The sequence below is a fragment of the Candoia aspera genome, chromosome 1 (genome assembly GCF_035149785.1).
Source record: "Candoia aspera isolate rCanAsp1 chromosome 1, rCanAsp1.hap2, whole genome shotgun sequence".
Lineage (NCBI taxonomy): Eukaryota > Metazoa > Chordata > Lepidosauria > Squamata > Boidae > Candoia > Candoia aspera.
Window position 1 is genome coordinate 263,568,605 of NC_086153.1, and position 25,626 is coordinate 263,594,230.

At 35.3% G+C, this 25,626-nt stretch overlaps 1 protein-coding gene across 1 annotated transcript in view; it reads left to right on the forward strand.

Moving 5' to 3' along the window:
• CD44 (CD44 molecule (IN blood group)) overlaps positions 1 to 25,626 on the forward strand; it is an 83,757-nt gene that overhangs the window by 56,005 nt on the left and 2,126 nt on the right. The window contains exons 8-20 of the mRNA XM_063289612.1: positions 278 to 406; positions 3,739 to 3,882; positions 5,389 to 5,562; positions 7,158 to 7,349; positions 8,184 to 8,357; positions 13,322 to 13,465; positions 15,079 to 15,259; positions 15,561 to 15,700; positions 16,266 to 16,445; positions 17,084 to 17,245; positions 18,319 to 18,459; positions 22,280 to 22,375; positions 23,608 to 23,686. Of these exons, the coding sequence (XP_063145682.1) occupies positions 278 to 406; positions 3,739 to 3,882; positions 5,389 to 5,562; positions 7,158 to 7,349; positions 8,184 to 8,357; positions 13,322 to 13,465; positions 15,079 to 15,259; positions 15,561 to 15,700; positions 16,266 to 16,445; positions 17,084 to 17,245; positions 18,319 to 18,459; positions 22,280 to 22,375; positions 23,608 to 23,686 (1,936 nt within the window). The remainder of the gene's footprint in view (positions 1 to 277; positions 407 to 3,738; positions 3,883 to 5,388; positions 5,563 to 7,157; positions 7,350 to 8,183; positions 8,358 to 13,321; positions 13,466 to 15,078; positions 15,260 to 15,560; positions 15,701 to 16,265; positions 16,446 to 17,083; positions 17,246 to 18,318; positions 18,460 to 22,279; positions 22,376 to 23,607; positions 23,687 to 25,626) is intronic.

Below are 25,626 nucleotides of genomic sequence, written 5' to 3' on the forward strand. Positions count from 1 at the left end.
TATTTTCCTGCATATGATAGTATGTATATTACTTGGATTCCACCTCCCAACCCCCTTGCCTTTATTTTGTGCTCATAATATTCATATTGTTAATGCGTTACCCATTTTGCATTAGGGTAGTCCCAAACTAAAATACATAAGAGTATATTGTTTGACCAACCACGGTAATGCTGTTTAAGGACACAGGAAGTATCCTTTTACCATCCACTATGAGAAGTCCTATTGATTGAAGATACAACACATATTCAGCACTATAGTTATTCTGCCATCATTACAGCCGGAGAAAGATCAAATCATGGAAAGCATCATGGAAATTCTAGTCAAGATCAGCAAGTCGCTGAAGATTTCCCATTATGGTGGCCACCTGAAGAACACAAAGAAATGCAGAATGCAACCTTCAGGAAGGGTAAACTCTTGTAAACATTTTAGTAAATTGTAGTCTCCTGCCTTGCCTTTTTTTCAAGATGTCTGGCCAAGAGTTTCGTCTCCCTGGAGAAAAATGGTGCAGATATTCTTCATGAGTCCTGCTTGAATAAGCACTTTTGTTGTCTGTGAAGGTACTGTGCATTAGAACCATGAGCTGTGATAGCCAAATAACTACCAATGTCTTTTAGAATATTGTACAGATCTGTTGGTTGGACTTACCTGAAACTGTTGCTTTAAGAGCAATAAAGTATGCTTTAAGGGCATGCTATTTTAAGAAATAATCTATGTGCTGACATGTAGAAAAGCTAATGGGCATGTGGAAAGACATGTGATTACTACAACTAGAATTATAGTGCAGGGGCACTACCTGTTAATAAACAGGCCCAATTACTAAGCAGTTCTTTGTTTTAGACCAATTTAAATGTTACTTTCAAATTACTTTTCCCATAGTTTCCATGCAGATATGACCCCACAAGCATTTCCTTTTTATTATGCAAATCAAAATGCCCATATCCTTAGCTTCTACACCAATATGATTTATCTAAGTGCCTTCTAAATTCTATTTAAAAGTAGCCCATGTGTTATAGAGCTACATGTTAAAGAAAAAACTGATGACATGACTGAAGAAAATTCACTGTTGTAGGAGCTAGTTTCCAAAGGGGCTTATTATATATACTTTCCTGTGTAATTGGAGAAGAAGAAATATTTCTACAGTCCTGCAGTGTTCTTCTGTCCATTTGCTTTGTCATCATTTTCCATAATCATGTTTAGTCTTAGCTTCCTTCTAGCTTTGTGTCTTGTCTTTTCTGAGGTTCCAGTTACACCTCCATAGTCATATATTCCTGAGACCTGATACATAAGCTTGCTGACATGAACTTATTTTCTTGGCAAATATTTACTATTTTAATTCCCTGATGTTGTTGAATTCAGAGAGTTGTCATTTTGATTTCCTTCTTTATTCTGTGGCTTTTTCAAGTAATATTGTTGAGTTTGGGGATTTTTCCTCCACATGTTATCAGCTGAATATCCACTGTGCCATCAGTAGATGGTTGTGAGATGTGTTATTCTTCCTCTGAACCATATTCACATCAATCCAGCCAGTCTGGGAATGGTCCTGTAGTTTTCTGGAAGTATGCTTTCCAGAAGATGGTTTGTCATACTCTGGATATGGTCCAGCAGGGAACAGGCCCTTTTCAAAAAATTCACTTTGGAAAACTACCAGGCCATGCCCAGAATAGCTGGATCAGCATTGTCTGAAGAACTGCATATTCTGTCCTTGCCTGAAACATTCTATCTTCACAGACAGAGCATTTCGTACTTATTTGCCCCCAATATAAGATTAGTCCTGACCCTGTAGGCTTTTAGAAACACAGTTAAGATCTGGCTTCTTCCCCAGGCCTTTGGAGCTGGATGTCCCAATTGTTGAGTTGCAGTATATTTTAGTCTGGTTGCCATTTTATGGTTTTAGCTGGCCTTCAATGATTTGTGAGGTTTTTGGGGGGGTTAGGGTTGTACTTATAGTTGACCTTTTGTATGCTGCCCATTTTGCTTGAGTTAAGCAGCCATAAAAATGCTATAAATACCTACCTACCAGAAAGGATTCGAAATACATACTTCAAAAGGCAAAATGGTATATTTTGGCTTTAGCAAGAGAAACTTGGTTGCAGTGAGCCATTTTATATTCTGATATGAATACCTGGTTGCAAAATACATGAGCAGGATGCCAGAGATGAATAGTGGTTGCTTTTCATATTGTCCTGTTTCTCCTCAAAATGTATGTGCCCAGAAAACCAATTGCAGTTGCATCACTTAGAAACAATTCATAACTGATCCATAACATGGATATTTATTGAAATAAATTGTAAGAATAAATATAGGCACCAGAATATAGATAAAGGGAAAGGAAATAATTTAAACTTACCATTTCCCAATTTATGTTATTCTTGAGGAAGTTTATATTATGACTATCAGTTTTCTGCTCCTTTTTTCCATGGCTGGAAAAAAGATAACTTTTCTTTAGCATGTATATATAGGCTGTGCGTATTTTGATAACTAGTTCAAAATTTGCAGTTCTTGTGGAATATTAATGTGAGACCAGTCCTATTGATAAAGACATTGATTACTTGAAATGAACTGCAGAGTGTTTAGCACTCCTTTCTGTAGCTTAATTAGGAAATGCTGGCTTACCACATAAAAATACTGCAGACTCATTCACCTGTCTTCCAACCAGATATCAGTTCTTTCCACAGTTTACATGTCAACTCAGCATTGGTTGACTCATTTGGTATCATTGGCTTAATATTGATTATAAGGATTTGTAGCAAGAGCTTTAGGAAAACTATGTGAGTCTTAAAAGGTATATAGAATATAAACTTTCATAGTAGTGCCAGAAGGAGCTCTTTGATTGCCAAGTTTATTATCTCATTCTGAAATACTGTAGTTTAAGAGTAAAATGTTGTTCTGCTCAATAAAAATTCATTCAGAAAATTGAATTAAATCACCCCTAAGTATTTGGAATAAAATTATATTCCATATTACTACATAAGTGCATTTCTGATAGTCATGGCTTTTTAACAACTTGCCAGAGCATTCTCCTGATTGGATTTGTTGCAGATAATTTTTGTTCTTTTCCCTATACATAGATTTTACTCCTTGCTCTGTGGTTTTGCATACCTTTAGCAAGCCCAGTAAATCTGGGAGATGTGCGTTCACTGAATATTTTCCTGAGTCAGCTCTGAGTGTAGTATAGTTCCTATTATGCTGTCATTTCTATATCAAATAGTTTTATATAGAAATACAATGTTTCCATTTTACTCCATTCTTGCCAAACAAACCCCTGTTCGGATACCGTTAGGAAAATCTCCAGCTCTTTTCCAAATAACTCTCCTCCCCCATTTTTTGGGGGAGATTCTTTTAAGAGTTAGAATTAGGGTTAGGTTTGTAATTAGGGACAGTTTCCCCAGTATGTTATATCTCAGTGAAATGTTGCAATTGCTGAAGTAAAGCTTTTATTTTACAAAGCAAAATAAAAATGATCCTGTACTTGTTTAGCTAGCAAAACTTGTTTTGCCTCCCTTAAATAGCAATCAAGAGGGCACAGTCCAAATTCTATCATTCATTTAAAGCTAACATTTTTTTTTTTGCATTAACACCAAAAAAACCCCCCAAATTAGGTAACTCGTTCTTCATATCTTATTGATGATACCGAATCACAAACAAGAACATGTTAATAATGATGTAGGCAACAGAGAAAAGGATAACTGGATGAAAATATAAAAATCTTACCATAAGTTTACATCAATAAATCAATAGATGAGAGTGCTGAAGAAGATGATGATGGTGGTGGTGATGATGATGATGGTGGTGATGACGAAGAAGGGTCTGGGCATAGAACTCCTGAAACAGTTCTTGAGTGGGACAACAGTGGTGATAAGGAACTTCAGCCATCAAATACCAGTAAGAACTAATCCTAATCATGCCTTGTATTAGTGAAAAATGATTGAGGTATAATAAAGTTGCAAGGTGACATTTAGTTGTAAGTTTAGATGTTCAGTGGTATAGACATAATAACTAACAGCCTACAAAAGATTATTTATGTGGGATAGATAATAGTAAACAATAGCAGAATTTCATTGAAAGCTGCAAATTATTTTGCTTATATTTCTCTGCATGGTCTAACCTGCGTAGCTGGCATTGGCTTTGCATTGGAAAATGGTTGATTTGTCTTGGCTTACGCTGGGAAAGGAAAAGGAAACCCAGAGGTGCTCTCAAGATGAGAAGTCTTGTTTTGTGCTTAAAGTCTGTGCCTAATTTGAGTGGGAGGGGCCAAATTCTGAGTTGCCTTAGCTGCTTTCCATAGATGTCTGTTTTCTACTTTCACTTGGCAAGTCCAAAGTGAAATGTCACTTAAGTTGGTAAACATCTATGTCCTTTAGCTTTCGTTATGGTGATGGTTATTGTGATGCTGCGATGTTCTCTATTCATAAACTTGAATGAGTTTCTTTCCTGTTAATGACCATGTTGGTTAGTTGACAAGTATGTTCAATTATTACCATTTTTGCTATCTATTTCTATTTTAATTTAATTTGCTGCTCCTGTGCTACTGTTGGGGAGCAGGTGGCATTGGTGATGGTACTATATAGATAATGCGCATTAGCATTATATGGAGAAGTTAATTAAAATATGAGATCATATTGAAATAAAATGTTGCCTTTTACTTTTTTTATTCTTATGCGTTTCCCAGTGTAACCGCTTCTGCACCTACAGTAACAAATTATTTGCAAGGTGAAAACTTTCCCTTTACGCATATCCATGCCAAGAAAATCTTTACCTATATTGATGTTGTATGCCATGAAGCTATTCAAAGTGCAGAAGGATTTTTAAATGTTAAACTTAGATGCTCAGGGTTGTTGACTCTCAGGTTTAACTTCCCTTAATGTAACTTCAGATTGTGAATTTCAAAAAATTCCTGTGAAAATCCCTGTATTTCACTGCACTTTTTTTCTAACATATTATTTGGGGAACACGTTTCCCATTATACACATTTTCTAACCAATGTCCTTAATGTGATGTGGGAATTTGTGCATCTTGATTATTTGGTGTCTTTAACCTAATGTGCAGATTTTGTACTAATTTTCAAGGATTTTGCCTGCAAATTCCCACCCACAGTGAATGCTTTAAACTTAGGGAGGAAATATTGCTTTTTGTTTTACAACTGTGTCTACTAGAAATAGTGCATTTATGTTGAGACCGCCATGCTTAGGGGCTCACACATGCACATCTTTCCAGTATGCTAAAGTAAGTGTGTGAACTGTATTTTTAAAAACCTGTATCTTAACATACACATTCCCACCCCCCACCCCCATTTTACATTATTCTATAAAACAACTTAGGCCCAAGTGCTAGTTGATGGTGGGATTCCAGATTTTCAAATCATTGTCAATTCAACCATTGTCACAACAGCTGTGAACTCCAGCAAAGATGTCAAACAAGAAGTATCAGACCACAATGCATTGCTACATGCCGTACATTTCGGAAAGGACAGTGAAGTCAGATACTCAACAAATGGCACAAGAGAGGATGTGCTACCTGGAATTGTTCCTCTAGGTGATGATGAACAATATTCAACCACTACCGGTATGAGGAATTAAACATGATACTGACATATTTTTTATTTATGTTGGCTTGAAAGAGAATTTCTTTTCACAATATCAAAATCCATAATGTAGTTAATTGTTGGAAGGATTGATCAATTTTAACTGGTGCCACATATGCAGATAATACATTGTGATTACTTCAAACAGGAAAATAGAGCCGTAACATATAGAGGCATTTTCCCAATTTGTGTTTGCTTTCATCCACCAAAACCACGATATTGAAGGTTTAAATATTATGTAGCTTTGGCAAAGCCAGAGTGAGTCACAAGTGCCAGTTTGAGGTTATTTCAGGTTCCAGAGTTTTGTGAAATTTACTGGAATGCCAAATTGGTGTATTACTCTGTCCAGGATTAAATTAGTAATTTAAATTTAATTGTGGCACATGGAGTAGCAACCATACTGTGAAAGGCAGTCTTGGAAATTTATGAATGACTATGCAGAGTCAATCAAGTTCCCCTTCAGTGTTTCTTAAGATGCTAATATTTATAGATGTTTAAAAATTGGCTTCAACCAACTGTTGTTTGAAAGAAGAAATCAAACATGAGCTTATTTTGGTAAATATTCCCTTGATTTAAAGAGAACTGTTTCAACCATTACATGAACACATAAGTGGGTAATAGTAGTTGTTTTTTATCTAAAGGCATAATTTTGCCAATATTAGAACAAGAGAAATAGATTGCATTTGTATGTTGATAGACAAACTTGGTTTCGCTGTTGCAGCTTTATTTCTTATGAAAAGTATTGACATCTTCTCTTGAAGATGGGAAGGATTTCTCTTACTGCACAGGGCTTTCTATGGTCTTTCTCTTTTGAGTTATCAGTTACAGTTTTTCTCCCTATCTAAAGCTTTTTCTCTTACATTCAGTTATCATAATGTGTAATGCATTATGTTTTCTGCTAAATGATTAAATGAATTGACCATGAAGGATAAATCTGGTTGTGTGGCTGCAGTATTTCACAGTATTTCTACCTTAATTTCCTTGGATTTGTACAGCAGCACCTTTAGAACTGAATAAGCTTAACACTTACTGAAATCTCTGAACTTCATCAGTGGCAGTGAATGCCAACCAAAATAAGCCATAGAGTTGAAAGTGTAAATCTGGACTATGTATCTGAAGTGAGTGTCCAAAATATTCCAAGAAAGAACATTTCCAAATAAAAGAAGAAATGGAAGAAAAAAAGAGAATGTTCTTGGACTTAAGATGCTACTGTGAATCCAGATGATACAAAGCCTTTGCATCTATCAAACACATTTGATAGATCAGATAAGGGTGCAAGCTGTTGTCACATCTTTTCTGCCTCTATTGCTATTACATTCCTTTTGCTATTGTTCCTGGTGTCTGGGGCATCTCTGGAAAATCAACCACTTCTGAAAATCATGGTGATAATTATGGGGCCTGTGAATTCAACAATACTTTTCATTTTATCATTCAATACTTGATTTTATCTACTTTCCTCTTCCTCTGCCTAATGCACATAAATGAAAGTGCAAGCCATGTATATTTTAACAAGACAGTCTGGATGGTTGTTCAGCAAACATAGTAATGGAACTGATTCAAAACATCATCATAACAGCTGTGTTCTCCAGTGATGATTTCTTCAAGCAGGAAGACCCAAAGCAGCCTCAACTGAACGGTGCATCTCCTGAACTGGAAACTGAAAACACAGTACCCACTGCAATCAGCACTTCAGATGTAGTACATCCAGAATTTTTCCTCTCTAATGAAGAAGGAAGTACTCTGGAAAAAGACTCTTTTCATCATACAGGTAACAATATGACTACTTCCATTACTACTTCTGTCATGAATACATACTTCAATAAGTTACATACTTTCAATAAGTTGCATTTGTTTTCTAATCGAAGTTTCTAAACAAAGGACATTATTCTTCCACACAGTGTGTAAACTGTAAATAGCAACTGAGTTTTGCTCTTTTTTTCCAATTCACTCTAATTATTTTTGAGTGAAGACAGCAGTTTACACATTTAAATTAGGATTCTTCAGCATGTGAAGATATTTACATGGTTATTTTGCAAAGCCATTAGATCTAGAGATATACTAGGGATATGAAACCAGTTTTCAAACAGAATTACTGTGTTCTGTTTGAAAACTGGTTTCATATGCCTAGTATTCTTATTCATATCCCTGAATCTGTATTCTTATTTATTTCTCTGTCACCTGTGGATTTCCAAAAATCTTCAAGCAGGTTTACACTTCTGATTTCAGTACAGGTAATATGCTTTGCATTCAGAAGGTCCTTCCTTTGATATCTGGCATCTGTTTGCCTGACATAGAGAGTCACACTGGGCTAGATGAACCAGTGGTTTGATTTAATAAAGGAAGGCTTCAGATGTGAAAATAGAGGGTTATAGATGCAACCCTTTTTACTGTCTGATCAACCTAGAATGCTCTGTTTTATCTATCTGGCAGTGCAGTGATTCATGCACATTTGCAATTATTTGTTACTGCATACTGCATACAATTTGTCTAAATGCAGATTTGTTTGTCTAAGCACCCTCAGATCTTTGGATCTGAGACACTATCAATTGAATACATGAATAGTCAAAATTTATTCCTGCCTTATTTACCATAACTGCAACAGTTATATTCTTCAATGGAAGTGTTGAACATGAAGGACATCAACATCAGTCACCAGCTGTTGATGAAGTTGCACAAAGGAATCAAAGTTCTATCACAAACAGGACAATCCATGATGTCCTACAAGTACTTACTCATCCAAGAGAGAACTATCATGAAAATGCATCTTCTCAGTCAGGTATTGGCAGTATGACTACCTGTTATAATGTTTAATAATTTTATTAAAAGATTTAAAGACAGCATAAAAACTGACACAAACTAGTACAGAATAAAGAAGAGAAAAAGATAAAAGATAAAAGTGTGGAAAGAAAAGATAAAAAGAAATAGAAGCTTCCAATTTCCTTTGCAGCAAATATAAGTCAATTACAAAGTTATATCTTACTCTATGATTACAAAAAAAGCTCACTTTTTTCTATTATCCATTTTTTTTCTAATCTTCAAAACCACAACTCATAAGTGCATTATTTTCTGTTTCATCCAAAAAAGTCTATAAGGAGTTTCCAGTCAGTCATAAATGTAGATACGTTTTTTTTTTCTTTAATCAAAGTAGTCAATTAAGCCATCTCTGCAAGTTCCATCATCTTCAACAACCATTCCTCCATTGTGGGTAATTTTGAACTTTGCCATTTTTGAGCATATAATAATCTTGCTGCAATTGTCATGTATAAAAACAAAACTCCATGGCTTTTTTTCTAGCTGTCTGTCCATTAATCCTGAAAGAAAAACCTCTGGTTTCAATTGTACGTTAGGCTTTAAAATCTTCTGAATTAGTATATTTATTTGTGTCCAACATTTTTTGGCTTTTTTACACATCCACGAAACATAATAAAATGTCCTTCAGGTTGTTCACATTTCCAGCAAAGATTTGAAGTACCTTTATACATTCTACACAATTTCTCTGGTGACAAATACCAATGATACATCATTTTATACATTCTACACAATTTCTCTGGTGACAAATACCAATGATACATCATTTTATAAACATTCTCTTTAAGGCTAGAACTTAATATAAATTTCTATCCTTTCAACCACATATTTTCCCATTGGTCCATTTGTATATTATAGCCAAAATTTTTAGCCCATTTTATCATGCATTCTTTCACTTGTTCTTCTTCTCATATTTCAACAAAACCTTATACATTTTAGCAATAATATGTTCATCATTTGTACATCTATTTCAAACTCAGTCTTGCATCATTCAGAACCATAATATCTTTTATCCACTTTAAACCTTTCTGATAATCGTACATAGGAAAACCATTGACAAGAATATCCTTCTGTTATCAAATCTTCCCTTGATTTTATATTACAATTCCCTTTGAAAATTATAGTACATCACAATAAGTTAACCATTTATGTTTACTTGTCATTTCCCATCTATAAAAAGCTTCCTGTGATGAAAGCCACAAAGGTGTTTTCAGGCAGAACTTAGACTTATATTTATTCCATACTCTAACAATGGCCTGCCTGACATAATGATTTTTGAAATCTACATTCTTTAGCTTTGTCATACCATAGATATCCATGCCAGCCAAATCTCAGATCATGTCCTTCTAGCTCCACTAGCCTTCTATTTTTTTAACAACACCCACTCTTTCATCCAAGCTAAACAACAGGCAACAAAATATAATTTCAAGTCTGGTAAACCCATTCCTCCTCTTTCCTTTGCATCTTGTAATATAAAACAACTCCATTTCTTTTTTTAATATCTGCTGAAATAAATTCTTCACCCAAGGATTTATAGATCAAATATTGTATATCTCTTTTTTCTGATATGAGTTTCTTTTGGCAAATAATGTCTTGCTTTAATTTTTTTCAAATAATGATTTTTTTTCTCTTTTGGGGAGTATTTGCTCCATTTATATTCCATGATAAACATTGGTAATACATATCCAGGCCAAAAATGAAGTAAAGTCCATACCTGTAGCACCTAATTCAGTATCATCTTTTTCCAATTCCTGTTGTATCTGTTGTGATTTTTGTATAGTTCCCTCTGAAAGCTCCATTTCCTCCAATTCTCCTTTATGTCTTTCTAAAAACTATCTCTCCTTCTGAACAGAATTCAATCTAAATCTCTGCTGTTTAAAAGTAGAAATCACACCTTCCAATCTTTCCCATTAAAATGGGATCTTTTTCTGTTTTAATTTTTCAGCCAAGAAGGCATATTCTTTTCTCTTACGCAAAATTCTAATAGGAATCTCTTTCAAAACAGTTATATCTGTATTATCAATTTTCAATCTTGGGTTAAAATGCTGTTGCAGGACTAGATCCTTTGTCTTCTTTCTAACAAAGTGTGCCAAAATATCCCTAGGGACATTCCACATTCTGGAAAATCTGGAATGTATTCTATACATCTTATCAATTTCTGCATCTTTATCTTTCCAAGTACAAGTCCAAAAAATTGCCAAAACATTAATAATCCGCTCTCTAATATTTTCATCTGGAACCTCTGGAATAGCTCTGAATCTCAAACAGAATTCTTTCTCTCAATTCTGGTAATGCCAAACTATCCAATTCTGTTTCCAACTCTCTGTCTTGAACCTCTGTCTTACTCTCTAAAATTTCCATTCTATCTTTAATTCGTTCTACCTCTCCAGATGTTTGCTTTATTGAACTTTCCATCTTTTTAACATCTCCTCTCCTCTCTTAACTTTACAAATCTTTCATCTATTCTTTTTTCAAAAGCATCCATTTTATTCCCCATCTGATCAAATTTATTTCCCATCTATTCAGAAAATTTCTGAAGCATATCTTGTATAATTATTTTTTCCGCAAGCTGCTCTAGGGAGCCCCTCTTGCCCTTTCTTACCATTTTTCTAGTAGCCAGTTTTAATGCAAAAGTGAAGATGTCCCAAACAGGCAAAATAAAAAGACAAGCCTCTCCTCCCTGCCACCCTACACTTACTATCTTCTTGTGTCAACTTTCGTTTTAGTAGCTCAGCCACAACAGGCATCACATCACCATGGCAACTAAACATCACAATCTGGTTCTTTACCTTATCTTTATATACCGTATCATTACCATATTTATTTATTTTTATTTTTTTATTTTCTATCCTGCCTTTATTATTTTTATAAATAACTCAGGGTGGGGAAGATACCTAATACTCCTTCCTCCTCCTATTTTCCCCACAACATCAACCCTGTGAGGTGGGTTGGGCTGAGAGAGAGTGATTGGCCCAAGGTCACCCAGCCGGCTTTCAGGCCTAAGGCGGGACTAGAACTCACGGTCTCCTCGTTTCTAGCCTGGTGCCCTAACCACTAGACCAAACTGGCTCTCCAGTTATGTAGTTATGCCTTCTGTCATGTAGATTCCACCAATTAAATAACTCTTTAAGAATAAACAACAAGCATTCCCACACTGGACTGGTCTCTTTAACTAGTTTAGTGAAAATTGATGAAAATAAAAATAGAAAAAAAAGACTGTCCCCTTGTCCATTTTAAAATTTCTTACATCTTCTCTTAATTAAGCAAAGAGTTCTTGAATCTTTTAATCAAAGTCTCTCCTTGTTTTTTTGTAATCTCAAAAGAAGGTTTAATTCACCACAAGAAGTCTTATGTTTGCCACAGAGGAAATGTCTCTTCATCTGTAAATTAATTACTTCCCAAAGTGATTAAGAAATGGGGGAGGCAAAGTTTAATGCCCATATCCGCTCCACCGCAGTTAGGAGCATAGATGGAATCCCAGGGCTCCTGGCAGCTCAACTCCCAAGCCAGCTGCAAAAACATTTCCGTTTCTGCAGTCTACTCCTGAGGAACTGCTCTCCAGAGTACATGTGGTTAATCTCACAATCACCCTTTGAACCAGGGAGATTGCACCGCCTGGAATCCATCTTTCAGCCAGTGTTTTCAGCTGCAGTGTCTCTCCACGCCTCAGAGAGCTTCAGCCTGCCATAATTCCAACCCAGGCCCCGGAAGCGAATATAACATAATTTCTAATGGAGTTTGTCCATTAACAGCATCCAGTGGTTCCACTACATAGTTGGACATCCTCTAAAATCTGCTCCATGAAAGGAAATGCTGTAGTAGAAATGGAATTTTTAAGTCCTTCGTTTTTGTTCTGGCAGTTAGGGAAAGTGGACCATTTTTAATCTCTTAACTAAAACTGGAGCCTTTTTGGAAACTATACCTTTGTATACTACAATGAAATACAGCTTCAGAAGGTATTACATTTTGGATTGGAATTACATGGGAAGAAACAGATAACTTTTTCTGCTTATATAAGAAGGTCTTTTAAAGTATTCTATTAAGTTGGCCTCATCTTGAGTTCTTCACACATTTCCAGTGATTTTTGCACATATTTTGTCTTCTAGCCCATGGATTTCACAGTTTATTAAACTGCAACTTTCTCTTGGGCCAAGCTCTATAGATTCAGCTCATTTCCTCTGTTTTATTATTCATTCAAATAGAAAGTATTCATAATACTTAAACTATAACTATATTTGTATTACCAATATAACTTTCAGGGGGGAAAGTTGCTTTTATAAAAACTTGGAATTATAAATCCAAAGAAAGAATCATACTAGGGGTAGGTGGGTGGAGGGGAGGTTTCAACCAATTTATTTATTTATTTATCGAACTTTATCACCACCCATCTCCCTCCCAAGGATTAGCTAAAGAAACAGAATTTCAAGACTTATAAAAATGTTTCTGGAATTGTTCTAGGTTAGTCTTTATCTTTTTTTTGGTTTGGAATTCTAGGAGTTATAATACATATTTAAGACCATGATCAGAAAAAGCTGTTTAGATAGTTATTTGGGGGGAGGGGGAGAGACTCTAGTAGTTTCTGCTGATTTAAGGGGAAATAAAAATAAACAAAACATGCAAGTATCAAAAGTAGATTTTGACAGTAATTATTATAAGAAAGAGTAATAGTACAATCTCTTACATACAGCATATTTTAACAAAAGAAATCTCCCTCCCTCCTAAGTCTATTTCAACTTTTCCGACAGTCCCCCCAATCTCCAGAGGTTTGAGGGATTCTTTGGAACAGGAAGAACTATGGAAAGGAAAACTGTAATAGTGCCTTGCTGCATGAACATAAAAGTTTTCTGCTCACTCAAAGTCACCATTGGATAGATGATTTTAAAATTATGTCATGTAGTAAGATGCCCATTGATTTAACTATTGCTGTAACAGTTCAGACTTCTCATAATGGATCCAAACATGAGGATACATCCCAGAATTTACCACCACCTGATGATCATCCCATAGGGAATGCTGAAAAGTTTTATCCAACAAGTAACACTCTGGATGAAGTTCTGCGTAATTTTACATCTCCAAGTGAGTCTTCTCATAATCACCACAGTAAGAATAATCACTTAGATTTGGCTGTCCATTTTGGATAGGGCTCTCTTCTAAGGTTTAGTGATCTTAATATGCTACTAATCATATTTTTGTAGTTCAGATGGAATTGATATGCATTAGAAATATCTAGTCATCAGTATCACTTAGATTTATTTGTTTGTTTGTTTGTTTTTCAAATTTCTATCACCACCCATCTCCCTGCAAAAAGGGGGACTCTGGCCGGTTTACAATAAAGTTATCCTTTCAGAAACATCAATGTATAAAATTACGAAGTAAACAACTAAGATACTAAAATAATAAATATAAATATTTGTAGATGTTGTAGGCATTTTATCCTTTTAGTTTGATAAGTGGGAATTTTATTTTAGAGAACTTATCTAGTCTTTATTAATAGTAATGGTTATTATATAAGAGATTCTACATCTTGAAGGTATTTTGGAAAGCTTGCATTCACATTACAAATATTAGATTATGTATTTGTTTTGTAATCATAATTCCAGTTACAAGTTTCAGTGTTGTATTTCTTTAATTTGCTTTCTTGCCTTTCAATAATCACTAGTAATATCTGCAGCATTTTGAAAATACCAATAGCCAAGAATAAATAGCAAGCATGGAGGTGCTATTATTTATGAGATTTTTCTGATGTGCTTTTCCTGAACCTTAGCAGTAGCCTCTTAAATGGTATAGGACACAAAAATATTTTTTTATTATGTAGCTCTTCTTTTATGGTTATCTCAATTTTCCATTTTACCTGCTTATTTTTATGTTTGCCACAACTATTTTTTCCACCATTATATTCTCCTTTTATTGAAATTTGAAATGCAGCTAGAAAAAAGAATGGAATTAAAAACTGTCACTCAGCCCATGTGCATAACATCAGTGAAAAAAAAACAGCTGGGATAGTACATTTCTGATTTTTGCGTTCTTATTCTTTTAATCTATCAGCTATTATTACTTGGCTATAAAACCCTTTAAAGTACTATAATTATTCTTAAATAAATAGGATTTATATAGTTTATTCATTTAAAAAATGTTTCTGCATAAAATTCAGTTAATCAACCTAGTACCAAGTAGAAAGAAGTGACATCCTTTCTATTTATTTTGTTGTAAGTCAAAAGTGTTCTAGAATGCAAGTTACTCAGTTTTAGAAATCCAACAAATTATGGAAAATGATTCTATATATATTAAACTGTCAAAATGCGTCATCCTCAAAGGTAATGTGGTATTTTATAATGGGATGAAGCGTGAAATATCTGCTCAAGACTGTACCACATATTCTGTATTGGTACACTGATGAAAGATACTATACAAATACACCTAGCATAGAGATGCTACTTGGAATGGTTTTTCCAAATGAAAATAACCCTAAAAATGAATCAGATTTTACAGATACATGCAGGAAAGCAATAATGATTGATTTAGTTTGTTACTGTAGTTTTTTACTGTTTGATTCTGATCCTGCTGAAATCATCTGAATTAGTATTTTCCCCTTAAATGTTACTAAATTATTCCAATAGATATTATTGCCACTAAACAATACTGGAAGTGCTTGTGAAAATGTGCTGTTGATGTAAGAATCATTGTAACAGTTGACAGCAATGATGGTACTGACCATGAAGAGTCTGCTCATGCACTTTTGATCCATGGAAGTGATCCTGTCTTGAAAAATGAAGATGAATATCCTACAAACCTATCTAAAGGTGGTGATCTTCATGGCACTGTTTATCCAGATGAAAGTGAACATGAAAAAGAAATTTCATTAAGTGAGGACTACCTGTACTATATAACATTCCTCCTTTTACTTCTAGCAGGAAAGGGACTTATTCCAGCAGCTGTATTTGTTCTGCTGTCAGTAAAGAAAAGAAAATGGATTTATTTTGCACTAATTTTTCTAGCTGAATTGGATACTGTAGATATATAGTACAGTTCATACAGAGTATAAGCATTTTGACTCCACTAAAACAGTTAAGATAGTCTTGGTTTTCTCCTTTGGTTTACAATTATGTAAAAGAGCATCTAGAAAAGTTGCTCTGAAAACAGTGCTTAAAACTGACCCAGCCGTCTTTGTAACAGCAGTAGTTACCAGTGTTAGCACTGACTCTGGAGTTCCTACTCGTGATCCAATGTCGCACCTAGAGGATAGTGAAGAAAAATATCACACAAACACATATAGAGATCATTTGCTCCCTGGAATTCTTCATCCAACTGCAAGTAAGCATGAAAATGAACTTTCACATATAGCTACCAGCAGTAATTAAAAAAAAAATGTTTTCTGTTATTTTTCTGGCTGAATTAGGTTAGTGCCTTAAATACATAAAATGTGAGGCCATTACCTGTCAGCAGACTTGTAGTTCATATGGATAATAAATGGTTATGGATAAAAAATTCTCATATATGCCCAATAAATAATGTGAGAATAAATTCTACTGTTACAGGGATAGCTTTGGTCTCTGGGATGGTACCAGCCACAAAGATTGTATTTGTATATTAGGATACAGTATATTATTGTATTGACTTTAGATAAATTCATAAATTGAATTTAGAAAAATTCACATAATTGACTTTGGAAAATTTCTTCAAAGAAATTTTAGTAAATATTGGCCAATTAAAGAAATGTTATTCATTTCCATATTTCTGAACTAGGTAAGAGATTACTTAATCTAATGTAAATAATAAGTAACATGCTCTCAAGGGAATTATATTTACATTTGTATTAGAATATAATTCGACAAAATGTAGCACATGCAAACAAGTCTTTTGAAATCAATTGTTGCAGCAGCTGTAGCCTCCAAGGAAAAAGGCAAAGGCAACGAATCCACACAAAAGTCATTATTTTATAACACCCGTCCAGGACAGGACAATGACGACGATCTCCCTGAGAACAGAACTAGGGATGATGTTCAGTCTGGAATTATTCAGATTGAAAGAAAGACTGAATTGGATACATCTTACACAGGTACTTCTCAGAAAATACAATTCTAATCAGCATGTGCTGCCAAGTTTGTGGTCTTTCTCCAAAAAGAAAAAAAATACTTTTAATATATTATGTGGTATTCTACATATAATCTGTATAAAAGCACAGCCAAGGGGTATGTGAGAAGTGATGAGGGAACAGCCTTAAACTGATGGTTTAGCATCAAGCCCACAATTTATTCTCATAAAATGAGAATAAATTCTACTGTTACAGGGATAGCTTTGGTCTCTGGGATGGTACCAGCCACGAAGATTGTATTTGTATATTAAGAGAAGACAGATAATGTACATGTAAGTTTATGGATGAGATACTAACTCACTTTATTTGTCTCAGTGATAAAAATGGTCACTTGAAAATGAATGCTGTGATGCAGTGTTCATTAGGCAAATTCCATCATCATGATCCCAAATTAGGGAAATATTAGTACTTTTAAATTAGAGTATGTCTGCCCAATGAAAAATATCCATGTTTGGCAATCCAGTATAGTGATTTGCAGGTCAGAAAGATAGAAGCCATGCATTGTGTATATTAAGTACATCTCAGAAATTTATTTAGTGAAAGTTACTCCTATTTTGTTTAAAATCAATTTAACAATATTGTAATAGCTGTGATTTCCACAGCTGATGATTATGAGGATTCCACCCAAGTTCCATTGATCCAGAAAAAGCATCCTGACTTCAATGAGGAACTTAATCGTCCTGCAAATTCATCAAAAAATGATTTGATATCTGGAATTAGTAATCCCACAGGCAATGTGCATGAAAATGTAACATCACATACAGGTACTAAGAAGAAAAGGAGAATTCATTTTCTCTATATTGCCATTCTAGATCAATTAATATAATTGTTCTAAATAGCAGTTTCAAAATTAATTCTGCTGAAATCCTTCAAAACATGAAAGGCACTTATGCAGTGGGTAGAAACAAGTATTTTTAAATGACTATAAAAAGTGGCATAGCATTTAGACACAACTCCGTTGTTGAAACAGCTATGGTCTTTAATCATTGCATCATCTGCTGTACATGTACCATTTACACATGTAGTAAAATTGGCATGAAGTTTTGAAAACAAATAGTCTACAAGCATCTGTTGCAAAGATATTTGATGTTTTGTACAAAGTTCAAATCTTCAGAATGAAAGAAAGTATGAATAAAAAGGAAATCTACAGGTCTATATGTAGTACTGCCTAAACCATGTGGGAAATTATGCAGCTGTTCCAGGATGTTTCAATTCTGATTTGCTTGTAACCTTGCTTTAGCCAAGGATTATATTCATAGTGCTGCATTTTCACAGTGCTTATCTATCGGAATATTAATATGATGCCAAAAAATACTACTGACTAAACAATATGGGAAATTATTATGCAGCTGTTTCAGGACATTTAAAATTTACCTAACCATCATTACAACATTTGTGAGAATTAGTGATGATACCAGTCATGAGGATACTACTCATGATCAGACAATGCATAATCTGTATGATGAATGGAATGAAGAAGATAAAAATCTCACAAACATCACAAAGGGCATGGGAGCACTAGATGATATTCCACCAACTGGACAGAGTAATGAGGCGAAAACCTTTCATATAGGCAGTAATGACTAATATGTTCCAATTACAGTGGTCTTGGGGATATCTTACATTGAGTGAACCATTAGATTCTTACTTTTAGCCAGTGAATATAGTTGACCAGATGGTAACATGCTCACAAGCTCAATTTTTAAAAAATGTACTGAAAGTATGAATAAAGTGGACATTTGGGGCAATAATTATTTGGGTGGGAATTGGCTTGGACAATGTACAGATTAAAATTTTAAGTATCCAAATCTAAGTTCATCACTGGTTCATCAAACAGTTGTCATTCTCGATTATCACAAAGACTCGACTCAACAACCATTGACTCCTATTCACCAGCCAGACTGGGTCAGTGAAGAAAAATCTACTAATACTTCTAGAAATGGCATGGAAATCAGTAAACAGCATGAAAATATAAAAGGTATTGCTGTCAAAATACTGTCCTTTCATAGATCATGCGTGAGATGAAGAATAGATTTCATATAATGTTTATTCATTATCACACATAGATTGAACTCCTGAAAAGGTTCTCATATTGGACTAGCATTCATACCATAATTCAAATAATATATACCAACTAACTAAACATTTCTATGCTGATGATTTGTCTTGTTTTTAAGCTGATCTATATGGTGTGACTTCATTGTGATTCTGTTTAAGCCTTGAATCATAAAAAATACATTTTGAATCTTAGTCTTATAATATACTTTTTGATATTCTTATTAATTCAATTTGGTGATCTGTGCTTTTTTTAATTCTCCAAAGGTATCCAGTGATTATTTCTATGATAATTAGTTGGTTGGAAACTTACAGTGAGTGTGCAAAATGATTGGTTAGGTTTAGGATATAATGTTACCAAAGCAAGAATGTATACAGTGATGGGGAAGAGAAAAAAAAATCTAAAAAATCCCAGACTCTTAAGTGGCAACAGCTGTCCTTGCTTCTGAACTGTTATATCGTCTGTTGAAAGTGTGTAACAATAAATAACATGGAAACCCTGCATCCCAAATCTTTTATGGTCTAGTGGTTTGGTCTAGTGGTTTCTCCAGCTTGGTCTAGTGGTTAAGGCTCCAGGCTAGAAACCTGGAGTTCTAGTCCCACCTTAGGCTTGAAAGCCGGCTGGGTGACTTTGGGCCAGTCACTCTCTCTCTCTCTCAGCCCAACTCACCTCACAAAGTTGCTGTTGTGGGGAAAATAGGAGGAGGAAGGAGTATTAGGTATGTTCCCTGCCTTGAGTTATTTGTAAAAATAATAAAGGCAAGATAAAAAAAAATTACCAGTGACCACCAATAATCTTTAGTGGGCACAAAAAAGAAAGCAGAGGATAATTAGGGTGGGACTCTCTGTCAAAATCAGATGTGTGCTTTGTTGTATGCCTGAATTATAACCAGTCCCAGAATCTGACTTAACAGTGTTCATGTACTTCGTTATTCTTGTAAGAAAAGATTGCCAATTTTCAGTCTAAAAGCTGTAGAATAACCCATCACAGAATAATTTGAGAATTATAAGCAGGGCTAATTGTTTAAATAGATTTACCACCTTAATTAGGACTTTAAATGAACAATCTGTCACTGTTTGCCGAACAGTCTTTATACTATGCTATATTAATAAGCCAGTTGAAATCAAATGGGCCGGCCTTGATATTTTTATTTATTTATCTATTTATCTATCTAATTTATCTAATTTATCCCTGCCCATCTCCTTCTGTCGGAGGACTCTGGGTGGTTTACAACAATCAATTAAAACCATCACAATAAATACAAAGAGTAAAATAGAGTAAAAAATAATATAAATAAAAGTAAAAATAAAGAATCCAAGTGGTGAAGAATCTAAAACAGTCCAAGTGTGGGAGGAGTGGTCTCTAGCAACCATCCCCATGCAGATCTATTCCCCTCTCCACCCCAAGCGAGGTGGCAGAACCAGGTCTTCAGACTCCGCCGAAAGGCCAGGAGAGATGGGGCCAATCTCACCTCCGGGGGCAGCATGTTCCACAGGGCAGGAGCTACTGCGGAGAAGGCCCACTTCCTGGACCCCGCCAGATGAAATTCTCTTACAGACAGGGTCCGTAGCATGCCCTCTCTGCACGATCCGGTGGGACGGGTTGATGTAATGGGGAAGAGGCAGTCCCTTGGGTAACCTGGCCCCATGCCATGTAGGGCTTTAAAGGTAATAACCAACACCTTGAATTGGACCTGGAAGCAAACCGGTTACCCAGCACAGCTCGTGCAGCAGCGGTGTTACATGTGCCCTTCTGGGGGCACCAAAAACAGCTCGCGCAGCTGCATTCTGGACCAGCTGGAGCTTCCGGATACTTTTCAAGGGTAGCCCCATGTAGAGTGCATTGCAATATCAGCAAATAAGATTCCAAATTGAAAGCAACAGCTGCATTTGATACCTCTCTGAGCATCACTTGAGAATTATTTAGCTGGTGGCCAAAGAGGAACTGAGGCTTTCTGGATGTTCCGGTTTAACACTTTAAAAGCCTTATGGGCTTTTCTGGGCTTTGTATAAATACTTCAGACAGCTCCTGTAGTACTTACTCTGCTCCTTAGCGCAGGTAGCCATAGATGCTCCTGTCGGATATCTTTTTCTATCAGAAATTCTGATTAAAGCATCAGTTTCCCAGTAGGGATTCTGAGATTTGTTTCCCAATCCACAATAGTAAAAAATTCCCTAGGGACTAGGAATACCTTCTACTTGAATCTTGCTTCTTCTGTCTTTGATGGCCTCCAGGTAGAGGTAAAGGCAGAGGTAGACAAAGGTACTTTGTGGTGGGGACTCTATTTTACCTTTACAATAAATAATCCTAGGGAAAAATCACAAACTAATAATAAATATGGTGAAGTTATTTTAAAATTAAAACTGAAAGAAGTCCCACATTGCTATTAAGTAAAAAATGAAGAGGCATAAATAATCCCAGTTTAACCGTAAAAGTCCAGAAAAGCAGTAACATCTTTATTAGTCACTAAAAAAGCACTGTGCTTTCTTGTAAAAGTCCACAGCAGGTCATCACTAAAAAGGCCTTCTTTTCCATCCTCTTCTGATGTGCCCATCTCAGATCCCAGTGCAAGGGAGTGTTAGGCTCCTTCAGTGCAAAGGAGAAATTTTGAGGTATCCATGGTGGCCTTTAAGACAGAGACAAGTAGTAAAAGAAGCTTGATCTGGTTGGAATCCTGAATGTTTGTTTATAGTAGTAAGAGACATTAAAAGTCTCTTCCCTGTATATCTCATTTTGATTTTTCCATTAGCACAGAATACTTAAAATATATTTTTGCTATAAAATGGTAATTTAAATTTGATAGTTTTCTAGCAACACTTCTTAGAATGTAAATTATCAATATAGAAATAAATGGAGTTTATTCTGATTGTAGTTCTGTTATTCAGAATGTAGCTATTAAGAAATGTAGGTGAACTTGTAGTGCATGAATTCTAGAGTGGACGCTATATTATTTTCCTAATCTGCTGTAGATTGTATTTTGCTGGGCAAATTCTTTCTAAATTCAGGAATCATTCTGAATATTCTCTTTCTGATCGTTTCAATCAGTGCCCTGTGTAGTCTCTGCTGATTCATTTTGATTTGCTCATCATCTGGTAGCCAGTGATCATTAGGAATTGTCTTGATTAGGTATTTTGCAACGTATGCTCACTGTCACAGTTATGCAGTGCTGCACCCTTGAGTTTAAATACCAAAGCTTTATACTTTATCCTTGGTATTCATTTCAATCACCAATTTGTAATTTTCCTAATACAAACCAGTGGGACTTATGGGGGTGGGGTGGGCAAGCATGGTTTGTATAATATTAGAAATATCTGTTTTTGAAAGGAGCGTCTTTTAGTTGTTTGCATCTGGCATTTAGCTATGATTTTCAGTTCAAATCAGGCTGGTTATGTATGGTGACAAACGACTGGCTGAAGTAGACTGAAACATTATTATCCTTTATTATACTTACCTGGCATAGCACAGCTCTCCCACATCTTCTGAAAGAAAAGTAACCTTTTTTGGGGGGGGGGTCAAATAAAGATTCCTATTTGGATAAAGAGCAAACCAAAGGAGCAGTCTACCTCCATAAGTAGTGACAGCTCATCAGCACTTACAGGAATTACAGCCTTGTTATGAACAGAACACATCAGTCTTCGGTGGCTTGATTTAATAATATCATATGTTATTTTTACTCTGCAAGTACAAAATCAGCGATTCCAGATGTCTGTAATGCAGAGAGTAATGCATGCCTTTTCTCTAGGTTCTGACCCAAATGATCGCTTCAGAGCAGTGGGAGACAAAAATGTGACACCTATCCCAGGAGGGCCAGCAGGTCGACGAATGGCTCATATACCAGGTGTGTGCCTATACTTGTACCATTGGTATTTATCATGAAGTCATACTGTGTTGTTCCTGTATTTCTTACCGTCACCGTTTGTGTCTAAAACATGCAAATACCACCATTATGTATATACCTTCCAGTGTGTGACATAAGCATAATGATGTCATGTTATTGCACACATTTCATCTTCTCCCCCCTCCATTGGTGGATGCCCATGTCTTAGGGTATATCAGAATTAAAGGTACTCTGACACTGGTGCTGTTGAAGACCTCTGCCTTAGATCTTGAAAAATACTGCCAACAGAAGAAAAAAAAGAGCTCAATTATGTATAAATTCAATAGTGCAGAAACAAAAGGAAAACTCTGTTGAACTGCATTACTTTGGATTATAGAGCCCCACAATTTCACTGGCATTTGGGAACATAGTCTAACTTGGTAGAATATGGCATGGGATGAGTGAAATTGCAACTCCAATCGCTCTTAACCAGATATATCTCCATGGCTAAGAAATGGGATTCAGTGCTTCAGGTACATAATTGCCTTATTCGTTACACAAATCTTATCTGTGATATGTGCAGTGCACAGTGTTGTCCTAACTGCCATAGAAAAAAATAGCAATTCCAAAACTGTTTAATGTAGCAATACTCATGCTAATCTGAATATTCAAAACTGCTTTTATTGAAGAATCATAACATAAATTTGATATAATCTCAGATCTCTAATCTGTAAACCAGATAATTTGATTGTTGGCTTTGGGGTCAGATTAAAAGACATTATGTAGTTAATTCTTCTAATATTACCCTTCTTGTGGGTTTTTTCTCCCCATGCAGCTTTGTGCAACTTTCTGGAAAATCCTACTGTGGCAATAGTAGTACGTGGAAACCATGAGGGGATGTTTTCTTAATCACAGTTGCATTTTGTTCCACTCTCACAATTGTGGAAGTAGCAGCAGCTGTCATTGAGTGTCTCCTACCTCACACAGGGCAATATGATAGTGGATACAAATTATCTGCACAAATTATCATTGCTTATATACAGCTGTTGTTAAGAGTAAGTGGGGACATAACTTTCACTTATGTGAAAACCAGGTCATAAAGAATAATGGTTTTCTTCTGTCAATTAAAAAAAAAATCATGGGTATTATTCTGAAGGAAGTAAAGTTGGATATTAAAGAGAATATGTCAGTTCTCTGGTCAGATTGCAAACAGGGGAATGTTTTCATGTTTTTTCTCACACATCTACCCACAGATTGGCTTATTGTAGTTGCTTCTCTTTTGGCCCTGGCATTGATACTTGGTGTTTGCATTGCTGTAAACAGTCGAAGGAGGTAAGAAATGCTTTTGTACTGTAGTTTTCCATTTCTCAGTGCCAAAACTTTCTGTTGTTGAGATATTTTCAGGATTGACAATTTTACAGCATTCAAAGGAGAGAGCAGTTCCTGCATTACAGAGAACTTAATCAACAAGCATACTTGGAAGGCACAGGCAACTGTTTTTAAACATACAATGCATCAAAGCACACTGTAGCCTGCTACTTTATCTCCTAGTTTAGTGCTCATTGTAAGATATGTCCTTCACCATGCCAATTTGAAAGAGGACTTTCATACTGTGGACTAGGTAAATTCATCCTCAACATTTGTCATATAGCTCTTCTCCTTTTGAGCCAGAGCAAGGAGCCACCTTCAAGTTAATTGCTTGGATTTATGCTGGATTATTTTACGGAATACGATTTGAAAATGACCACCTTAGCTGCAGTCTGCATCAAAAAACAAAGTCATATTAATGTAGTTAGATAGCTGGATCATATTTCTCACATGAACTATTTGCCTGAAGATTAATTGCTAACTTTGTAATTAAGAACCAGCATATTTCCTACTTGATCAGATTTTCTGTAACATAATTCATGAATTTGAGTGTAAGTGTTGCACTTCACTAATTTATATTAAATCTTTTAACTTTTGGTGGTGGTATTTTTGTCCTAAGGTAGAATTCGCTAATTTTTAAAAAATATTTTTTCTTTAATGAAGCAGATAGCCTCTCCTGAAAATGTGCAAAATTATAAAACAGATGTACAATTTCCTAGCTGAAAAATTAGTTTTTCTTAGTATTAAATGTTACTTACTAAATCAGTACTCAAAGTTTTAAAGCCTAGTTCAGATAGATATAACTATTTTGTAACTTACTGGTGAGCCTGGCCAACCTGTACTTTAGCACCAAATTTAAAAAGAAAATGCAGTGCTGCTCATGTTTTTCAGAATGAAGCCCTACCACATTCAGTCAGGTAAAGATTACACAGTGAGAACCATACCTCCCCTTTTTCTGTAGGCCTTTTCCCCTTTCACATTTCTATCTTCTGTGGTGAGTGTTATTTTAGAATAGAACAGAGAGATTGAGAGTTTTGTAAACGCTGCCAGAAGTCATAAAGTGAGATCTTTGAATCCCATCCTCTCTTGCTACCTCCTTCATTGTTACTTTGCTCAGTATATAAATCATTGTTTCAAGTCATCTTCCAGTGATTGAATAACAGCTCATCCAGGTACACAGGGCTGTGTTGTAAGGAAGGCAATAGTAAGGAAGGCAATGTAGGTTTAAATCTCTTAATATCAAGAGAATAGAGGGATAGACTGTTTATTTGTTAAAATAAATAAAAATGCAGAAAGGAAAAAGAAATCTTAGGTGACATATATTTGACACTTGAAGTTGTGACTAATATAAAACAGAGCAGATGAAACAGGGATACGTGGGAAATCATGAAGGAAACACAGGAACATTTATCTGGTTTTACAAAAAAGCTGGGTACATGTGGCAGCAGATCAATTATGAGGGTGAGTGATTGGGGGGGGGATTAGAAACAGCCTTACAGTTGAGCAGGAATGAGAATTGCAGTGCATTTTAATGCATTTGCCATGAAAAATGTACTCTGAAGAGAAATCTCAAGTAAGTTCTGAGTTTGTTAAATTGTGCAGAAAAATACCCAGGAAATTTTGAGTGAAAAATCCTAAAAGATTTTGGTAGAATGTGTAACAGTTCTCAGGAAAGATATGTACTTCTTTATTTGGAACCCACAAAAAGCATTCACTGCAAATTCTGTTTGCATTGTGCTATGGGTAGCATCTGCTTTTCAGCAATAATGTCAATATTGTTGGCTTCTAAGTTAGTGAAGAAATATTCCATTTGGTGAGCAGAGCAGAGCATAGTGATGCTACTGAACTTTCTAAAATTTTAAACAAAATTGGGAAGGGGGGGGAGAATATAAAAGGTTTTTTTT